General features: G+C 43.4%; 1 protein-coding gene across 1 annotated transcript in view; it reads right to left on the bottom strand.

Moving 5' to 3' along the window:
• prex2 (phosphatidylinositol-3,4,5-trisphosphate-dependent Rac exchange factor 2) overlaps positions 1 to 14,318 on the bottom strand; it is a 432,315-nt gene that overhangs the window by 287,398 nt on the left and 130,599 nt on the right. Inside the window, exon 10 of the mRNA XM_034169827.1 lies at positions 10,834 to 10,975. Within this exon, the coding sequence (XP_034025718.1) occupies positions 10,834 to 10,975 (142 nt within the window). The remainder of the gene's footprint in view (positions 1 to 10,833; positions 10,976 to 14,318) is intronic.

Below are 14,318 nucleotides of genomic sequence, written 5' to 3'. Positions count from 1 at the left end.
GATTGGACAAGCAATAGCTCTAAATTGTTGTCCGACCAGACAAGTGGCATATTTTTGGTTTAAAACGTTCACATTCTTTATTTTCATCACTCGGAACCAAAATATCTGACTGCCGCCTTTTGTTTTCTTATTCACATCACGTCTTGTCTCGCACCTGGCGAGAAAGTGTCTTCGGTTTTTCCCGCCACTCTCCACGCAGCGGACAATCGGAAAACATGATAATGTGTGCGCGAGACCACTGTATGGAGTGTGTGTTCGTAGTAGAGGCTGACATTTTTTGGGAATCCCACGGATCACGGGATTCCCGTGGGATTCCCACGGGATGGGAGTCAACTTTGCTATTTATCACGTGATTGGGACGGTACGGGATTAAAAATCCATGGGAGCAGACGGGAGCGGGAACCAAGGTTTTAGGCAGCGAGCCGTCCTGCTGTCATTTGAGCGGTCAATTTTTGAAAAAGACGCCGAAAAAATAGCAGGCAGCTTTACTTAAAGCCATCTAAAATTAAGACTGGGTCCGATCGCTGCAGCCGTCTGTGTGTGTGTGTGTGTGTGTGTGTGTGTGTGTGTGTGTGTGTGTGTGTGTGTGTGTGTGTGTGTGTGTGTGTGTGTGTGTGTGTGTGTGTGCATACTGTGCGTGCGTGAGTCGGCTGGCTACGGGGAAGGAGAGGAGAGGGGGGGACGGGGGAGGCGCGTGCTGAGCACAGAGTGAAAAACACAAACTAAACTGTGGCGCTGCCTTTATTTCTCTCTGCACTGTTCTGATGGTGCGTTCTGTTCACACCGTGTGCGCGTCAGTGACAGTTATACTGAAATTATGAGATGAAATAAATTGGGCAAATGAGAATATATGAATGAACAGAATAAAAATCACACACACGTGTTATTAAAAAAACTGATGTGGAGAAACTCTGCAGTGATCTTCAAAAGCAGAAATCACATAAAGCAGCTGAGAACTCTGAACTTTAACAGGCTGTTATTTTCCACATATATTTATTTTAGAGGGCTTAATGTAGTTGTTTAATGTTCAAGCACAAAACGTGACTGAGGAGGAGAATTAAAGAGGAAATGAACTCTAGTCAGCATAAAAATACAAGCTGCTGATTTTTATCTTTCAAAATTATTAGGCTGTAGTTTCATTTATTTCAAAGTAAGTTACTGCTTATTATTTTCCAAAATCACAAGTCAAATCAGTCTGCATTGTTCAGTTTTTCCTGCATGTTTGTGTATTTTTTCCTTCTTTATAAGAGTTTGGTTTTTGTGTTTGTTCTACTACAAAGTTTGAAAAAACAATAAAATGTTAACACTTTTCCTTATAGCAGTTCTTTATTTTCAGAAATGGAACAGAAATAACCACAAATAAAAAATGTAGGAACTATATGTAAAATGAAGATAAAATAAAAATATATTGCCAGTTTTTCCACTCACACCCACAGAAGCCAAACATTCTTCCAAAGTTGTGTCTTGGTGGCTTCTCTCACTTGTCTTCTTCCTGCATGGACATTTAGTTTTTGAGAACTGCCTACCTGACACAGATCTACCATAAAGTACCACACTGTTTGTATTTCTGAATGACTGATGCAAATAAAGTCAAAGAAATATTCAGTGAGTTGGAAATGTTCATGTATTCATCCTCTGACATTTCCCAAGAAAACTGGCTGTAAATATTATTTACTAATTCTTCCATTAACAATAAACTGCCCTGTCCCAAACTTTTTCTCTTGGAAAATGCTGCAGGCAGGAATGGATATATATTAACAAAAATAAAATAAAATAAAATAAAAATAAAGCTAACCTCACAAAACATGAAATATGTTGGTTTCATACAGTCTGCAGTTACAGAAATAGAAGACAAAGTAAATGTCAGGATCATTACGTGTCCATCACCACCACATTGTGAAAAACTATAAGACCACAGGCCATGCATTATTTATGTTTTGTGTCTTTTAGTGAAGTTTGTTTGTTTTGTTTTATTTGGATTAAGGCATTAAGTGCCTCCCTGTATTACCACAGATGAACTGTTTCTGTTGCCACATCTTCTGAAATAAAACTGCAGAACACTAAAGCCTAAAAACTAAAAGAAGGAATAAATGGGAGCGGTACAGGAGCGGGAGTCATTCTGAATGGGAGCGGGTTGGGAGTGGGAGTCATTTTACCAGGAGTGAGACGGGACAGGAATTTTTTTTTTTTTTTTTTACTCTGGCCCGGGAATGGGATGGGACAGGATTTTTTCTGTGGGAGTGGGATGGGACAGGAGTGAAAATCTACTCCCGTGTCACCCTCTAGTTCGTAGCATCTTCTTGTGAGATGTTGTGGTGGGAAACATTAGATAACAAACATCGCATTGATTAACACGCCTTTTGAAGAATATATTGAACAGAATGTCTTTTCTAAAACCTCTGAAACCAAGCCAGATACCAGGGAAAGCACCAGTCAAACGCAAAGCATCAATCCCTGCAAGTGTAGAAGCTTCAAAGAAGAGGTATGAAGAGAAAGAAAGAGAGAGGAAGTTTGTGAGTAGTTGGACACAGGATTATCCATGGCTGGGGCACAAGGAAGAGGACAACACAATATACTGCCATATCTGTTGGGATTTCCCTTCAATTGCGGACCAGTAAATAATTTGTAAATGTTGAAATAAAAGAATTTGATTTGCTTTATAAAATACATACTGGCAAATGATTATGCACTGAACAGTGATGAATTCAGAAAACACACAGGAGAGAAGTAGATGCATATCAGTATTTACCAATTATTTTAATTTTTTCCCCAATTATGAACAGTTGCAGGAGAGATACATTATGAGTTATGTCTTGGTTAACAGATTAAAAGGCTAGAGGCTATGCATGCAATAAAATTTATTTTTTGGAAATTGAATTTTACCACCTACACAGGAGAGTGACAGTATTAACTTTTTCATGAAGTGATATGTCACAGCAAAGTAGATGTGATAAATATTTAATCTGAATCTCAGTCCCAGAAAAGGTTGAAATGTAATGATTTTTCTATTTCAGCTGCAATTCTTATGTTGGAATATTATAGTTAAAGTACTTACAAACAAAAGAAGTATGACAGGTTTTTATTAAGTGACAATTCAGAGCAAAGTACATGTGATGAATATTTAATTTGAATCTCAGTCACGGGTTAACCGGACAGCCAGTTTTTCCTATAGGACAAGTAAACTGCTAGGGTTACTTGTCCTATGGACAAGTACACTAAAAAGCTTAATGTCAATTCCTGCACACTGCTTCACCTCAGGGAGCTCTTGTGGCCATTGTCCACTCAGTACTGTGATAGGTTGGCACCAGTCCAATAACCAAAAATATTTTCACTTGCCTGCTTTCTCATTACTACAGCTTTGTGTGACAGGTGCAGGCAGGTTTATAGAGAAGGACAGGCGCCACTATGATTGATTGATATTTTGTTCAGACTATAACACACCCATACTTCATTAACATGGTAAATCCTACACCTTTGCACCCAGTGTTCATCTTGGCGCTGATATTTCTGTGTGCTTAAATCGCCATGTGAACTTGGACATGCCCAAAATTTGCCCCAGATTTGTGCTCTTTGAGCAATTCCTTTTTGCATCCATCTTCAAGATAGGGCTCTAAAATTTGCTTACAGCAGGGGTGTTTTTACATGCACAGATACAGAATTAGGGGGATGCTTAATGTGAAATCCCAACCATACAGAGCGGGGTAAGATATTGAGCACGTCATCATTTTTCTCAGCAAATACATTTCTAAAGGTGCTATTGACATGAAATTTTCACCAGATGACGATAACAACTCAAGTAATCCAGACATACAACAAAATCAAGCCATAGATGTCCATAAATTATGTGTAATCATGTGAAATGACACAGGAAAAAGTATTGAACACATGAAGAAAGGGAGGTGTAAGGCATGGAAAGTCAAGACACCAGCTGAAATCTATCAGTAATTAGAAAGCAGTCCTGCCCCTTGTAAGTGCAAATTAATATCAGCTAGTTCAGTCCCAAATGATGGCCTATAAAAAAGGAGGTGTCTCATAACCAAGGTGTAACACAAGAAATATCTCATGATGGTTAAGGCAACACACTCTCTTAAGATCTTCACAACCTTATTGTTGCAAAAATTGTTGCAATGTGGGGCCATAATCTGAAAGTGGAAAGAACATCATTTCACCATAAACCAGCCACGACCAGGTGCTCCTCGCATGATTTTTGACAAAGGGCTGAAAAAAATTATCAAAAGAGGTGTCCAAGAGCCAAGGACGACGCAAGACTGCTGAAGAAAAAGCATGTTGAAGCTCATTTAAAGTTTACTGCACAACATTTAGACAAGCCTGAAATACTGGGACAATATAGTCTGATCAGATGAGACCAAATCAAACTCTTTGGATGACATAATACACACCATAAATGGCACTGCACAGCAGCCTAAAAACATGATGTGATCTTTGAAGGTGGGAACATCATGGTGTGGGGCTGTTTTTCAGCATAAGGCACTGGAAAACTTCATATAATGGAATGAAGGATCAATGGAAAAATGGATGATGAGGATACCTTCAAGATTTAAAGGCTGTTTGTGTGAAAGAACGGACAAAAATCACACCTGAGCAATGGATGTTAATAGTTTCTCCACACAGGCTTTTGCATGAAGCATTAAATCAATTTCATTAAGCATGTTCAATATTTTTTCCCCTTGTCATTCCATTTTATTACACATAACTTCATTTCTGTACTTGTTTTGGTTTCTTTGCATTTATGGAACATTTGGGTTATTACCAACATCTGGTGAAAATGTCATATCAATAGGACCTTTAGAAATATAGTTACTGAGAAAAATGGTGACGTGTTCTATGCTTATTTTACTCGTATCGCTGTAACAGGTAGATAAAGCCTAATTCTGCTCATTGGAACTATTTAAAATAGATACAATGCCACAGTTTCTTGGAACTTTCAACACCAGAAAGTTCAAAAACAGTCTTCTAAATTATCAAAATAGGTTAAGACAGTTAAAGTTAATGGAGCAAAGGACTGACAGATGGATACTGCAGAATAAAATATTTTGCCTCTGGCTAGATTTTGTGTAGCCCGAGAAGTAATAAAGTTGTGCCCTTCAATCTGTCTCTCTAGCCATTTGTGCCCTCAGTGTAGTGACTATATAGGTCACATGAGAGACCTGCCACCACATTTCACTCAAGCACATAACACAACCATTCATAGTGATGCACCGCCTCATAATTATACAACCCCTGGCAATAATTATGGAATCACCGGCCTCGGAGGATGTTCATTCAGTTGTTTAATTTTGTAAAAAAAAGCAGATCACAGACATGACACAAAACTAAAGTAATTTCAAATGCCAACTTTCTGGCTTTAAGAAACACTGTAAGAAATCAGGAAAAATAATTGTGGCAGTCAGTAACAGTTACTTTTTTAGACCAGAGGGAAAAAATATGGACTCACTCAATTCTGAGGAAAAAATTGTGGAATCACCCTGTAAAGTTTCATTCCCAAAACTAACACCTGCATCAAATCAGATCTGCTCGTTAGTCTGCACCTAAAAAGGAGTGATCACACCTTGGAGAGCTGTTGCACCAAGTGGACTGACATGAATCATGGCTCCAACACGAGAGATGTCAATTGAAACAAAGGAGAGGATTATCAAACTCTTAAAAGTGTTGTGTTTTGGGGGGTGTGGCTGGATATTTTGGTGTTCTTTTCTTTTCTTTGCTCTTCAGGTGGCATGGAGACTGATTTGTCTGTGGAGAAGGTGCTGGCTGAAGAATCCTCACCCTCATCAACATCATGTGTAGCACCTGTGACTGGTGCTCACATGCAACCTTAAAGACTTTCAGCTGAAGCAGATAATTGGATGGCGTTCTGCATTTAAGGCATGTGTGATTCAAGCAGAACTGCCGGGAACTCGACCTTGTGATGTTCGTTTGTGAGACGCTGAGGACCGCGCCTGGGTTTGACACATCGAGCCCGTGAAGCAAGGAAGGGTGAGGACACATGCTGTCAGCACACAGCAAAGGTGATTAAGTGTTTGACTAATTGTTGATAGTAACTTGGTGTTTTGTTACACAGTGTACTTGAATTGTGATGAGAGTTGCGCAGCTTGCTTCTCACTGCTGTGGCGTGCGGATAAGTGATCCTCCACCTGTTGTGAGAAGCTGCTCATTTGCATAAAGTTAAAAAAGATACAGACCTGAATGTGTTGCTGATAGCGTGTGTCTTTTGAAAGATATTGTTGTAACTGCTGACTTACCTCACCTCTTCTTTGCTTCACAGAGAGTCAGTTTGTCGTGTCCACCTGGGGGGTGTTTGGCGTGGTAGTGGGTCCAGGAGCGCCGGGCTTTGATCCTTACGGGCGCTGGAGAGCGTGCCAACAGTCACTCCACCAGAAAGACGCTGTTTAGTTTGTACACATTGTTATGCACCAAAGAGGGTAAAAAATAAATTGTTTTGTTTTGGAACCGCTTTCTGGTTATTTTTAGCGCTGGGTTCTGTCAGACGCAGGTCCGCTCCTCAACCCGCGTCGACACATAACAGTAGTTCCCGGCCATTCCATAATGGACCCAGTGGCAGAGGCGGTTCCTTTTGCCGAAAAAGTTCAAGAACACTTGGAGAAAAAATGGGAGCAATTACAGCATCTCGCAAACCAAATTAAACAAACACACGACCGTGTTACGGAGCTTGCAACGCAAGCCGTTCCACTTCCTGCTGCTCCAGCTGCGGCACCATCGATACTAGTGCAGATAACTCCGTCACCCAGAGATTCGGCGTCCGAACCGATTGTTTGTCGTCCGGAGCCTTGTGTGGTGATGCAATGTTCTCTGGTTTCTACTCAGTCAGGTTGGAGCGCCGCAGCTTTACGAGGAATGTTTGTGGAAGGGTTAAATGAGTCATTGAAGGACAAGCCGGCAGTCCGTGACGAGCCAGGCGATTTAGATGAGCTAATATCGTTGGTGATTCGTCTAGACGATCGGATGAAGGAGCGTGGACGCGAGAGAGGGCGGCCATCAGAGCGGGTTTTTTCGTCTCGGGGCTTTTCCCGACACAAATCTGGGCCGCCTCTTCTTCGCCCCACTGAAGCTCCTCCGACGGGACCTCTGGCTCCTCCTGTTGACGAGCCCATGCAGCTCGGACGAGCAGAGATTACTGTATTGCCCCGACATGTAAGCGTCAAGAGAAATAATGGTGACGTGTCTCCAAGTGTTCTGGGACAGGCAACATAACACACACAAAAAAAAAAAAAAAAAAAAAAAAAAAAAAAATCTAGCACGGGTAAATGTTTTGTTTTCTTTAAATAGGGGTTATAATTGTCTGGTGAAGTGACTGTTAGGCGGTTAGAAGTCCGCCTGGGCTCACGTCATTGTTAATTTTTATGTGTTTTTAGGTATTTTCTGTTTGGGTTGTTGGGTCGTTTTATTTTGTTGTTTTTTATTTCTCTACATCCCTAACCCCAACCTCACTTGCCCCAAGACCGTTTGTCTTGTGGGTTGTGGGGTGGTGCAGGTTGGTCACGCTGAGCATTCTCAGAAGACCTCTGCACCTGGGGGGGGGGTGTTAGAGGCGTTTTTCTTGGTTTGGTTAGGGCCCGGTTCCACTCCAGCCTCGGTGAGCCTTTGTACCGTTCGTCATTGGTGTTGCCGGGGTGTGGTGCAGCGGAGACTTACCTCAGTCGGAGGGGTGGGCCGATCTGTTGCCGTTCGCCATTTCGGTAGTTCCACCCCTCCCGAGAGGCTGGGGTATGGTCGAGTTGGGGCACCGGACGTATTTCCGGTTCTCCGCTGCGCCTTGGGGTTGGATCTGGGTTAGTATTTTCCTGTTCCCTTCTCCGGCTTAATGTTTTGAGCCGTTCGCCAAAGTTGAGCCGCCGAGGGGCTCTGGGAAGGACCCGGGGTCTTTCGGGGTGCCGGGGAGGGTAACAGGGTTTACAGTCGTTTTATATCCCCCCGGGGTTGTTTTTGGCAGTCCTCCGGGGGTTGATTTTTGATTTTGTTCTGTTTCCTTCCGGGTTCCACCTCCAGGGTTGATGGGACGGTCCTCTGGGGGGGAATTGGCTTGGGGCCAACTAGCCAAGTGTGACCGGGTCTGGGGTTCCGGGATTGTGGGGAGGGTACCTCCTGGGGTTGATGGTACGGTCCCCTGGGGGGCGCCGTTTTGCTCCATGTACACCTGGGGACCTTTGTGGGATTATGGTTCTGGCTGTTCCTCCTGGAACTGGCGATGAAGGCCTTCTGGGGGGGGTTGGGCTCTGCAGGTCATTCTGGGGGGGTTGTTTGTTATTTTTCTTTTATGCATTTACGTTTGTATTGTGTTTGTGGGGCTGTGTTGGGTTTTTGCGTTTGGGAGTTTTTCTTTTCTTCCCGGGGTTTGATGGGACGGTCCCCTGGGGAGGTTTTGGGTGGGTTTTATGTTTTTTTTTCTGTGTGTTGAATTGTACTGGGGAATGTTTTGGGGCTTTTGTTGATTCCAGCCGGCCTTCCAGCTGCGGTGCCTGTCCTGCTGTCTGTGGTGGACCTTGGGAGCGTGGTGCTGTCTGCTTCCTGACGTGGACCCCGGAGGGAGGTGCTGTTCTCGGGCCTGGTCTGTTCGGTCGCCGGGAGGCTTCCTGTTGATGGGGGGGTACTGTTGTGTGTTGGGGGGTGTGGCTGGATATTTTGGTGTTCTTTTCTTTTCTTTGCTCTTCAGGTGGCATGGAGACTGATTTGTCTGTGGAGAAGGTGCTGGCTGAAGAATCCTCGCCCTCATCAACATCATGTGTAGCACCTGTGACTGGTGCTCACATGCAACCTTAAAGACTTTCAGCTGAAGCAGATAATTGGATGGCGTTCTGCATTTAAGGCATGTGTGATTCAAGCAGAACTGCCGGGAACTCGACCTTGTGATGTTCGTTTGTGAGACGCTGAGGACCGCGCCTGGGTTTGACACATCGAGCCCGTGAAGCAAGGAAGGGTGAGGACACATGCTGTCAGCACACAGCAAAGGTGATTAAGTGTTTGACTAATTGTTGATAGTAACTTGGTGTTTTGTTACACAGTGTACTTGAATTGTGATGAGAGTTGCGCAGCTTGCTTCTCACTGCTGTGGCGTGTGGATAAGTGATCCTCCACCTGTTGTGAGAAGCTGCTCATTTGCATAAAGTTAAAAAAGATACAGACCTGAATGTGTTGCTGATAGCGTGTGTCTTTTGAAAGATATTGTTGTAACTGCTGACTTACCTCACCTCTTTGCTTCACAGAGAGTCAGTTTGTCGTGTCCACCTGGGGGGTGTTTGGCGGTGGTAGTGGGTCCAGGAGCGCCGGGCTTTGATCCTTACGGGCGCTGGAGAGCGTGCCAACAGTCACTCCACCAGAAAGACGCTGTTTAGTTTGTACACATTGTTATGCACCAAAGAGGGTAAAAAATAAATTGTTTTGTTTTGGAACCGCTTTCTGGTTATTTTTAGCGCTGGGTTCTGTCAGACGCAGGTCCGCTCCTCAACCCGCGTCGACACATAACAAAAAGAGGGTAAATCATCACGCAATGTTGCAAAAGATGTTGGTTGTTCAGTCAGCTGTGTCTAAACTCTGGACCAAATACAAACAACATGGTAAGGTTGTTAAAGGCAAACATACTGGGGGACCAAGGACGACATCAAAGCGTCAAGACAGAAAACTTAAAGCAATATGTCTCAAAAATCGAAAATAATAAAACAAATGAGGAACGAATGGGAGGAAACTGGAGTCAACGTCTGTGACCGAACTGTAAGAAACCACCTAAAGGAAATGGGATTTACATACAGAAAAGCTAAACGAAAGCCATCATTAACACCTAAACAGAAAAAACAAGGTTACAATGGGCTAAGGAAAAGCAATCGTGGACTGTGGATGACTGAATGAAAGTCATATTCAGTGATGAATCTCGACTCTGCATTGGGCAAGGTGATGATGCTGGAACTTCTGTTTGGTGCCGTTCCAATGAGATTTGTAAAGATGACTGCCTGAAGAGAACATGTAAAGTTCCACAGTCATTGATATGGGGCTGCATGTCAGGTAAAGGCACTGGGGAGATGGCTGTCATTACATCATCAATAAATGCACAAGTTTACTTTGATATTTTGGACACTTTTCTTATCCCATCAATTGAAAGGATGTTTAGGGATGATGAAATCATTTTTCAAGATGATAATGCCTCTTGCCACAGAGCAAAAACTGTGAAAACATTCCTTGCAAAAAGACACATAGGGTCAATGTCATGGCCTGCAAATAGTCCGGATCTTAATCCAATTGAAAATCTTTGGTGGATGTTGAAGAAAATGGTCCATGACAAGGCTCCAACCTGCAAAGCTGATCTGGCAACAGCAATCAGAGAAAGTTGGAGCCAGACTGATGAAGAGTACTGTTTGTCACTCATTAAGTCCATGCCTCAGAGACTGCAAGCTGTTATAAAAGCCAGAGGTGGTGCAACAAAATACTAGTGATGTGTTGGAACGTTCTTTTGTTTTTCATGATTCCATAATTTTTTTCTCAGAATTGAGTGATTCCATATTTTTTCCCTCTGCTTGGTCTAAAAACGTAACCGTTACTGACTGCCACAATTTTTTTCCTGACTTCTTACAGTGTTTCTTAAAGCCAGAAAGTTGCCATTTGAAATGACTTTAGTTTTGTGTCATGTCTGTGATCCGCTTTTTTTCTACAAAATTAAACAACTGAATCCTCCAAGGCCGGTGATTCCATAATTTTTGCCAGGGGTTGTAGAACTCACACCCAAGTGATACAAATAATACCACAAGGACTGAATACCACTCACCAGTTGGACAATCCACAACTTAAAACCACCAACAGGCTGCTTACCTTCCCAGGAAGCACTTGGGGAAGGTGCTGAGCTTGCGTTTCCGGTCTTTAATGAGGTTTCCTTTGCTCATGAGGTGGTAGAGCTTCTCTCCCTTCTCTGATACCATCATCCATGTGTCCTGCTCCATCCCCAGTCTCAGACCTATACAGAAAAATACAATCAAACAGGATGCAAGTGATCTTTCTAATCACTTCAAATAATCTCTGCACTCATCTCTTAAGCCGTGGTCACAACCCGTCGTACTTGCACGTGCGTGCAGTCTACTTGCAAAAACGTGGGCTAAATTTGGAGATCCGTACGTCGTAAGTACTGCCTCAGTACGAATTTAGGAGCATGCAGACACACGCAGACACGCCGTAGAGGTTTTAGTGCATGCAGAACTTTCGCTGCGGTCAGGCTGCGGATTCACCAGCAGTGCAGATGACGCACGTTGTGAGTACTGCCTCAGTACGGATTCAAAGCAGCACATTTTCATTCAATTACTATTGAATTAACCAAATCCGTACGTAGGCAGTACGGATTTGGAGGCCGACAGACTTGCATGCACGACGCAGCTTCTCACTTGAACTTTGACTTTATTTCCAAACGTCAGCAACACAGACACTCCACAGCTTCAGTCTGATAACTAGCTTTAACTTTTTGAGGCAAGTAAACACTCGTACAACTGACCGCTGCAGGCTGGACATGCTCATGCATCGCCGACGCTGAATAACACCTGCCGCTCCGGTCCCGCTCATAAAAAGAAAAGCGACACCCCCCCCCCCCCCCAACACACACACACTGCTTTATTATCATCTCTCTTTATCGTTACGCTCCTAGAGACGTGTGTTGAACGTACTCCCTCCCTCCTCTTGCTACTGCCTCCGTACGTTTTCACAAAAACGTAGTGGCCGTGGCATCCGCAGAAAACGTACGACGAAAAAAAAACGCACGGTGGGTTGTGACCGGGGCTTTAGTGTACATGTGACACCAATTACTAACAGGAGATGTTTCATTTCTCCAAATTTTAAATGACAGTTAGAAATGCCTTTTTGTTTCTGCGTAAATAGTTGTATGACTGACATACATTTATTACATCCGCGATATTAAATTAATACGTAAGCTGAATAGCTGCTGCCCTTTCCAAGTACTTAATGCACTCACAAACTGTTATAGTCTGTTCTTAGACTAGTTATTTAGCGATGTACATTCTGTTACTGATCATTTTGAAATTATATGAGTCCTGTATCGTAATCCTTAACTATGTAAATTTATTGGGGCGCTGGTCAGTTATGACTGTAACAAGGGGCCCTGCTCTTTGGAAAGAACAGGATATTTCTTCGTGGGTGCTCTGACATTTTGAACCCTGTCATCGCCTCATTTAGAATGCGTTTCAATACTGGAAACAAAAGACTACAATGTATGTAATGGAATGTAATGACATTCTGGCTTCAATAAATTTGGTTACTGTTTTTACTTTGTTCCATTTAGTACTTGATGTTGCATGAGAGTTACCACATTACAGAATTACAGGGTTATAGGGAAACACAAGGATTAAAGCAAAAAAAAAAAAAAAAACTTCTGACTGCAATTTGTCACAGCCAAATCATAAGCTGTTCACTACCTACCTTTTTGTAGAACCGCTTTTACGATCGCATCATTGTATTTAAGGTAAAAGAAGGTGGAGACACGTAAGAAAACAGCAAATGTTTCTCCTGCTGAACAAGATCATATTTCACTCCATAACCATTGCTGCTCTTTTCTAATGCAGCATCATATAACAAAAAGACTAACTGACACATCATTTAAATACTTCACACAAACACATTTTAAGGGGACAGCTTTTCTAGAGCTTTTACTTAATTCAATACCAATTTAAATCTCAGGCCTGTACCCCAGACCTGAAATGGGGGAATTTTTTGATGAAAGTGGCCCTTTGCCTGAGGGGATTTTCTGAGGGCCTTGAGGGGCCCCCAGAAAATGTTGGACTTTTGATATCCAGACACGCATTCTAGAGGGTTTTTTGATGACTATTTTGTCACCCCAATCCCCCCCCCCACACACACACAGACACTTTATACTCCCTTCACATATAACACGATTGAAGCCGACTGGTGCACAAAGAAGGAAATGTATGTCACTCATGAAAAATCTGAGCCACCTCAAATGCCTCGTACAGCTGTCACCACAACCATTCACGCACAGCAGCAGCCGAAAGACTGCGAGTGTCCATTCGACCCCTCTCTCGGCAGGTGTCAGCCAAATTCCAGGTGTCACACACGAACATCCAACACCACTCGCTGGACACTTAGAAAAAAATTGGGGCTATTCACGATCCTGGTTCGAGAGTAGAGAGCAGATGACCACATTACAACTGTCTGTGGAAATTGTCCAACGTTGTCAGCTGTGCCTGAGGGTCCCGGAATGTCCGGTCGTTGTCCAGCTGACCGCTGTGTACTACAACTCAGCTGATGAACACGCAATGCACATGTGTGAGCGGAGGCTCATGTGCTCGTGAGGACCGGCCAGCGTCTGAACGTGCGGCACGGTGTGAAGCCGGCCGAGCAGGCTGATGTCACTTCCACCAGTTAAATTGTAGTTTACATGACAGACAGAAAGAGTGGAAATTAAATAAAACACATAAGGGTAAAGGCATGAACTCATTCATGTCTGATCGCTTTGCTCATGCGCTTTGCTATGGACATACGGCGCATGTCAGCTGAATGCCGAATGACTGTCAGCTGGACCTGACCATACAAGCAAGGTGTTAAATTAAGAACACAGACATCAGACAGATGCAGGACAAAAAATAATAATAATACACACCTAATCTAAAATCACAGAACAAAGGAACAGGGAGTGAGCCTTCTGTTCTGTGAGCTGACAAGGTCGGCAGACAAAGGTGGGCGTGTCCCTGTGACCTGCAGCTGTTCAGATATCTGTGCTCACAAGTCACAGCCGGAGAACACCTGTACTGCCTTGTAGAATATGACGTTACATAACTTCACCATGAAGTGCGGACATTGGCATGCTGTCCTCATGTGGAAATATATCGCCGGTCAGCTGACCGCCACATCAGGACGGCACCACTAGGCGCATGTAACTGCGAGATTTCCCCACACTGTAATAATTAAAACACATATCACATTTGCAACGTGGTTAACAGCGGATTACTACGCGCCGTCATAACATGCCAGCTGATGTGTTCATGACACAGGAGCCCAACTCTTCATGAGACGGCATGAGAGCGCATCTGGTAATTCATGTAAAACATAAAAGGGAGAACAGTAACCCACGTCATTTCATTACTTCCTGGTGTACATCTAGGCGGAGGCTAAGTCCGCTCTTTATAACAGGAATTAAGTATTCTACATTGTGTTTTTTCAATTTTGTTCTCCATTGCTGTGTGCGCGACTTTCCACATACTCGCACTGTGTTCATGGGTGTGAACACAAGCATGCACAAAACCGTTGCCACGGTATCGTGCACGCCTGTCCGACTGTGT

This window comes from Thalassophryne amazonica, chromosome 1, assembly GCF_902500255.1.
Source record: "Thalassophryne amazonica chromosome 1, fThaAma1.1, whole genome shotgun sequence".
NCBI classification, from domain to species: domain Eukaryota; kingdom Metazoa; phylum Chordata; class Actinopteri; order Batrachoidiformes; family Batrachoididae; genus Thalassophryne; species Thalassophryne amazonica.
This window is presented reverse-complemented; position numbering and strand designations above follow the sequence as displayed.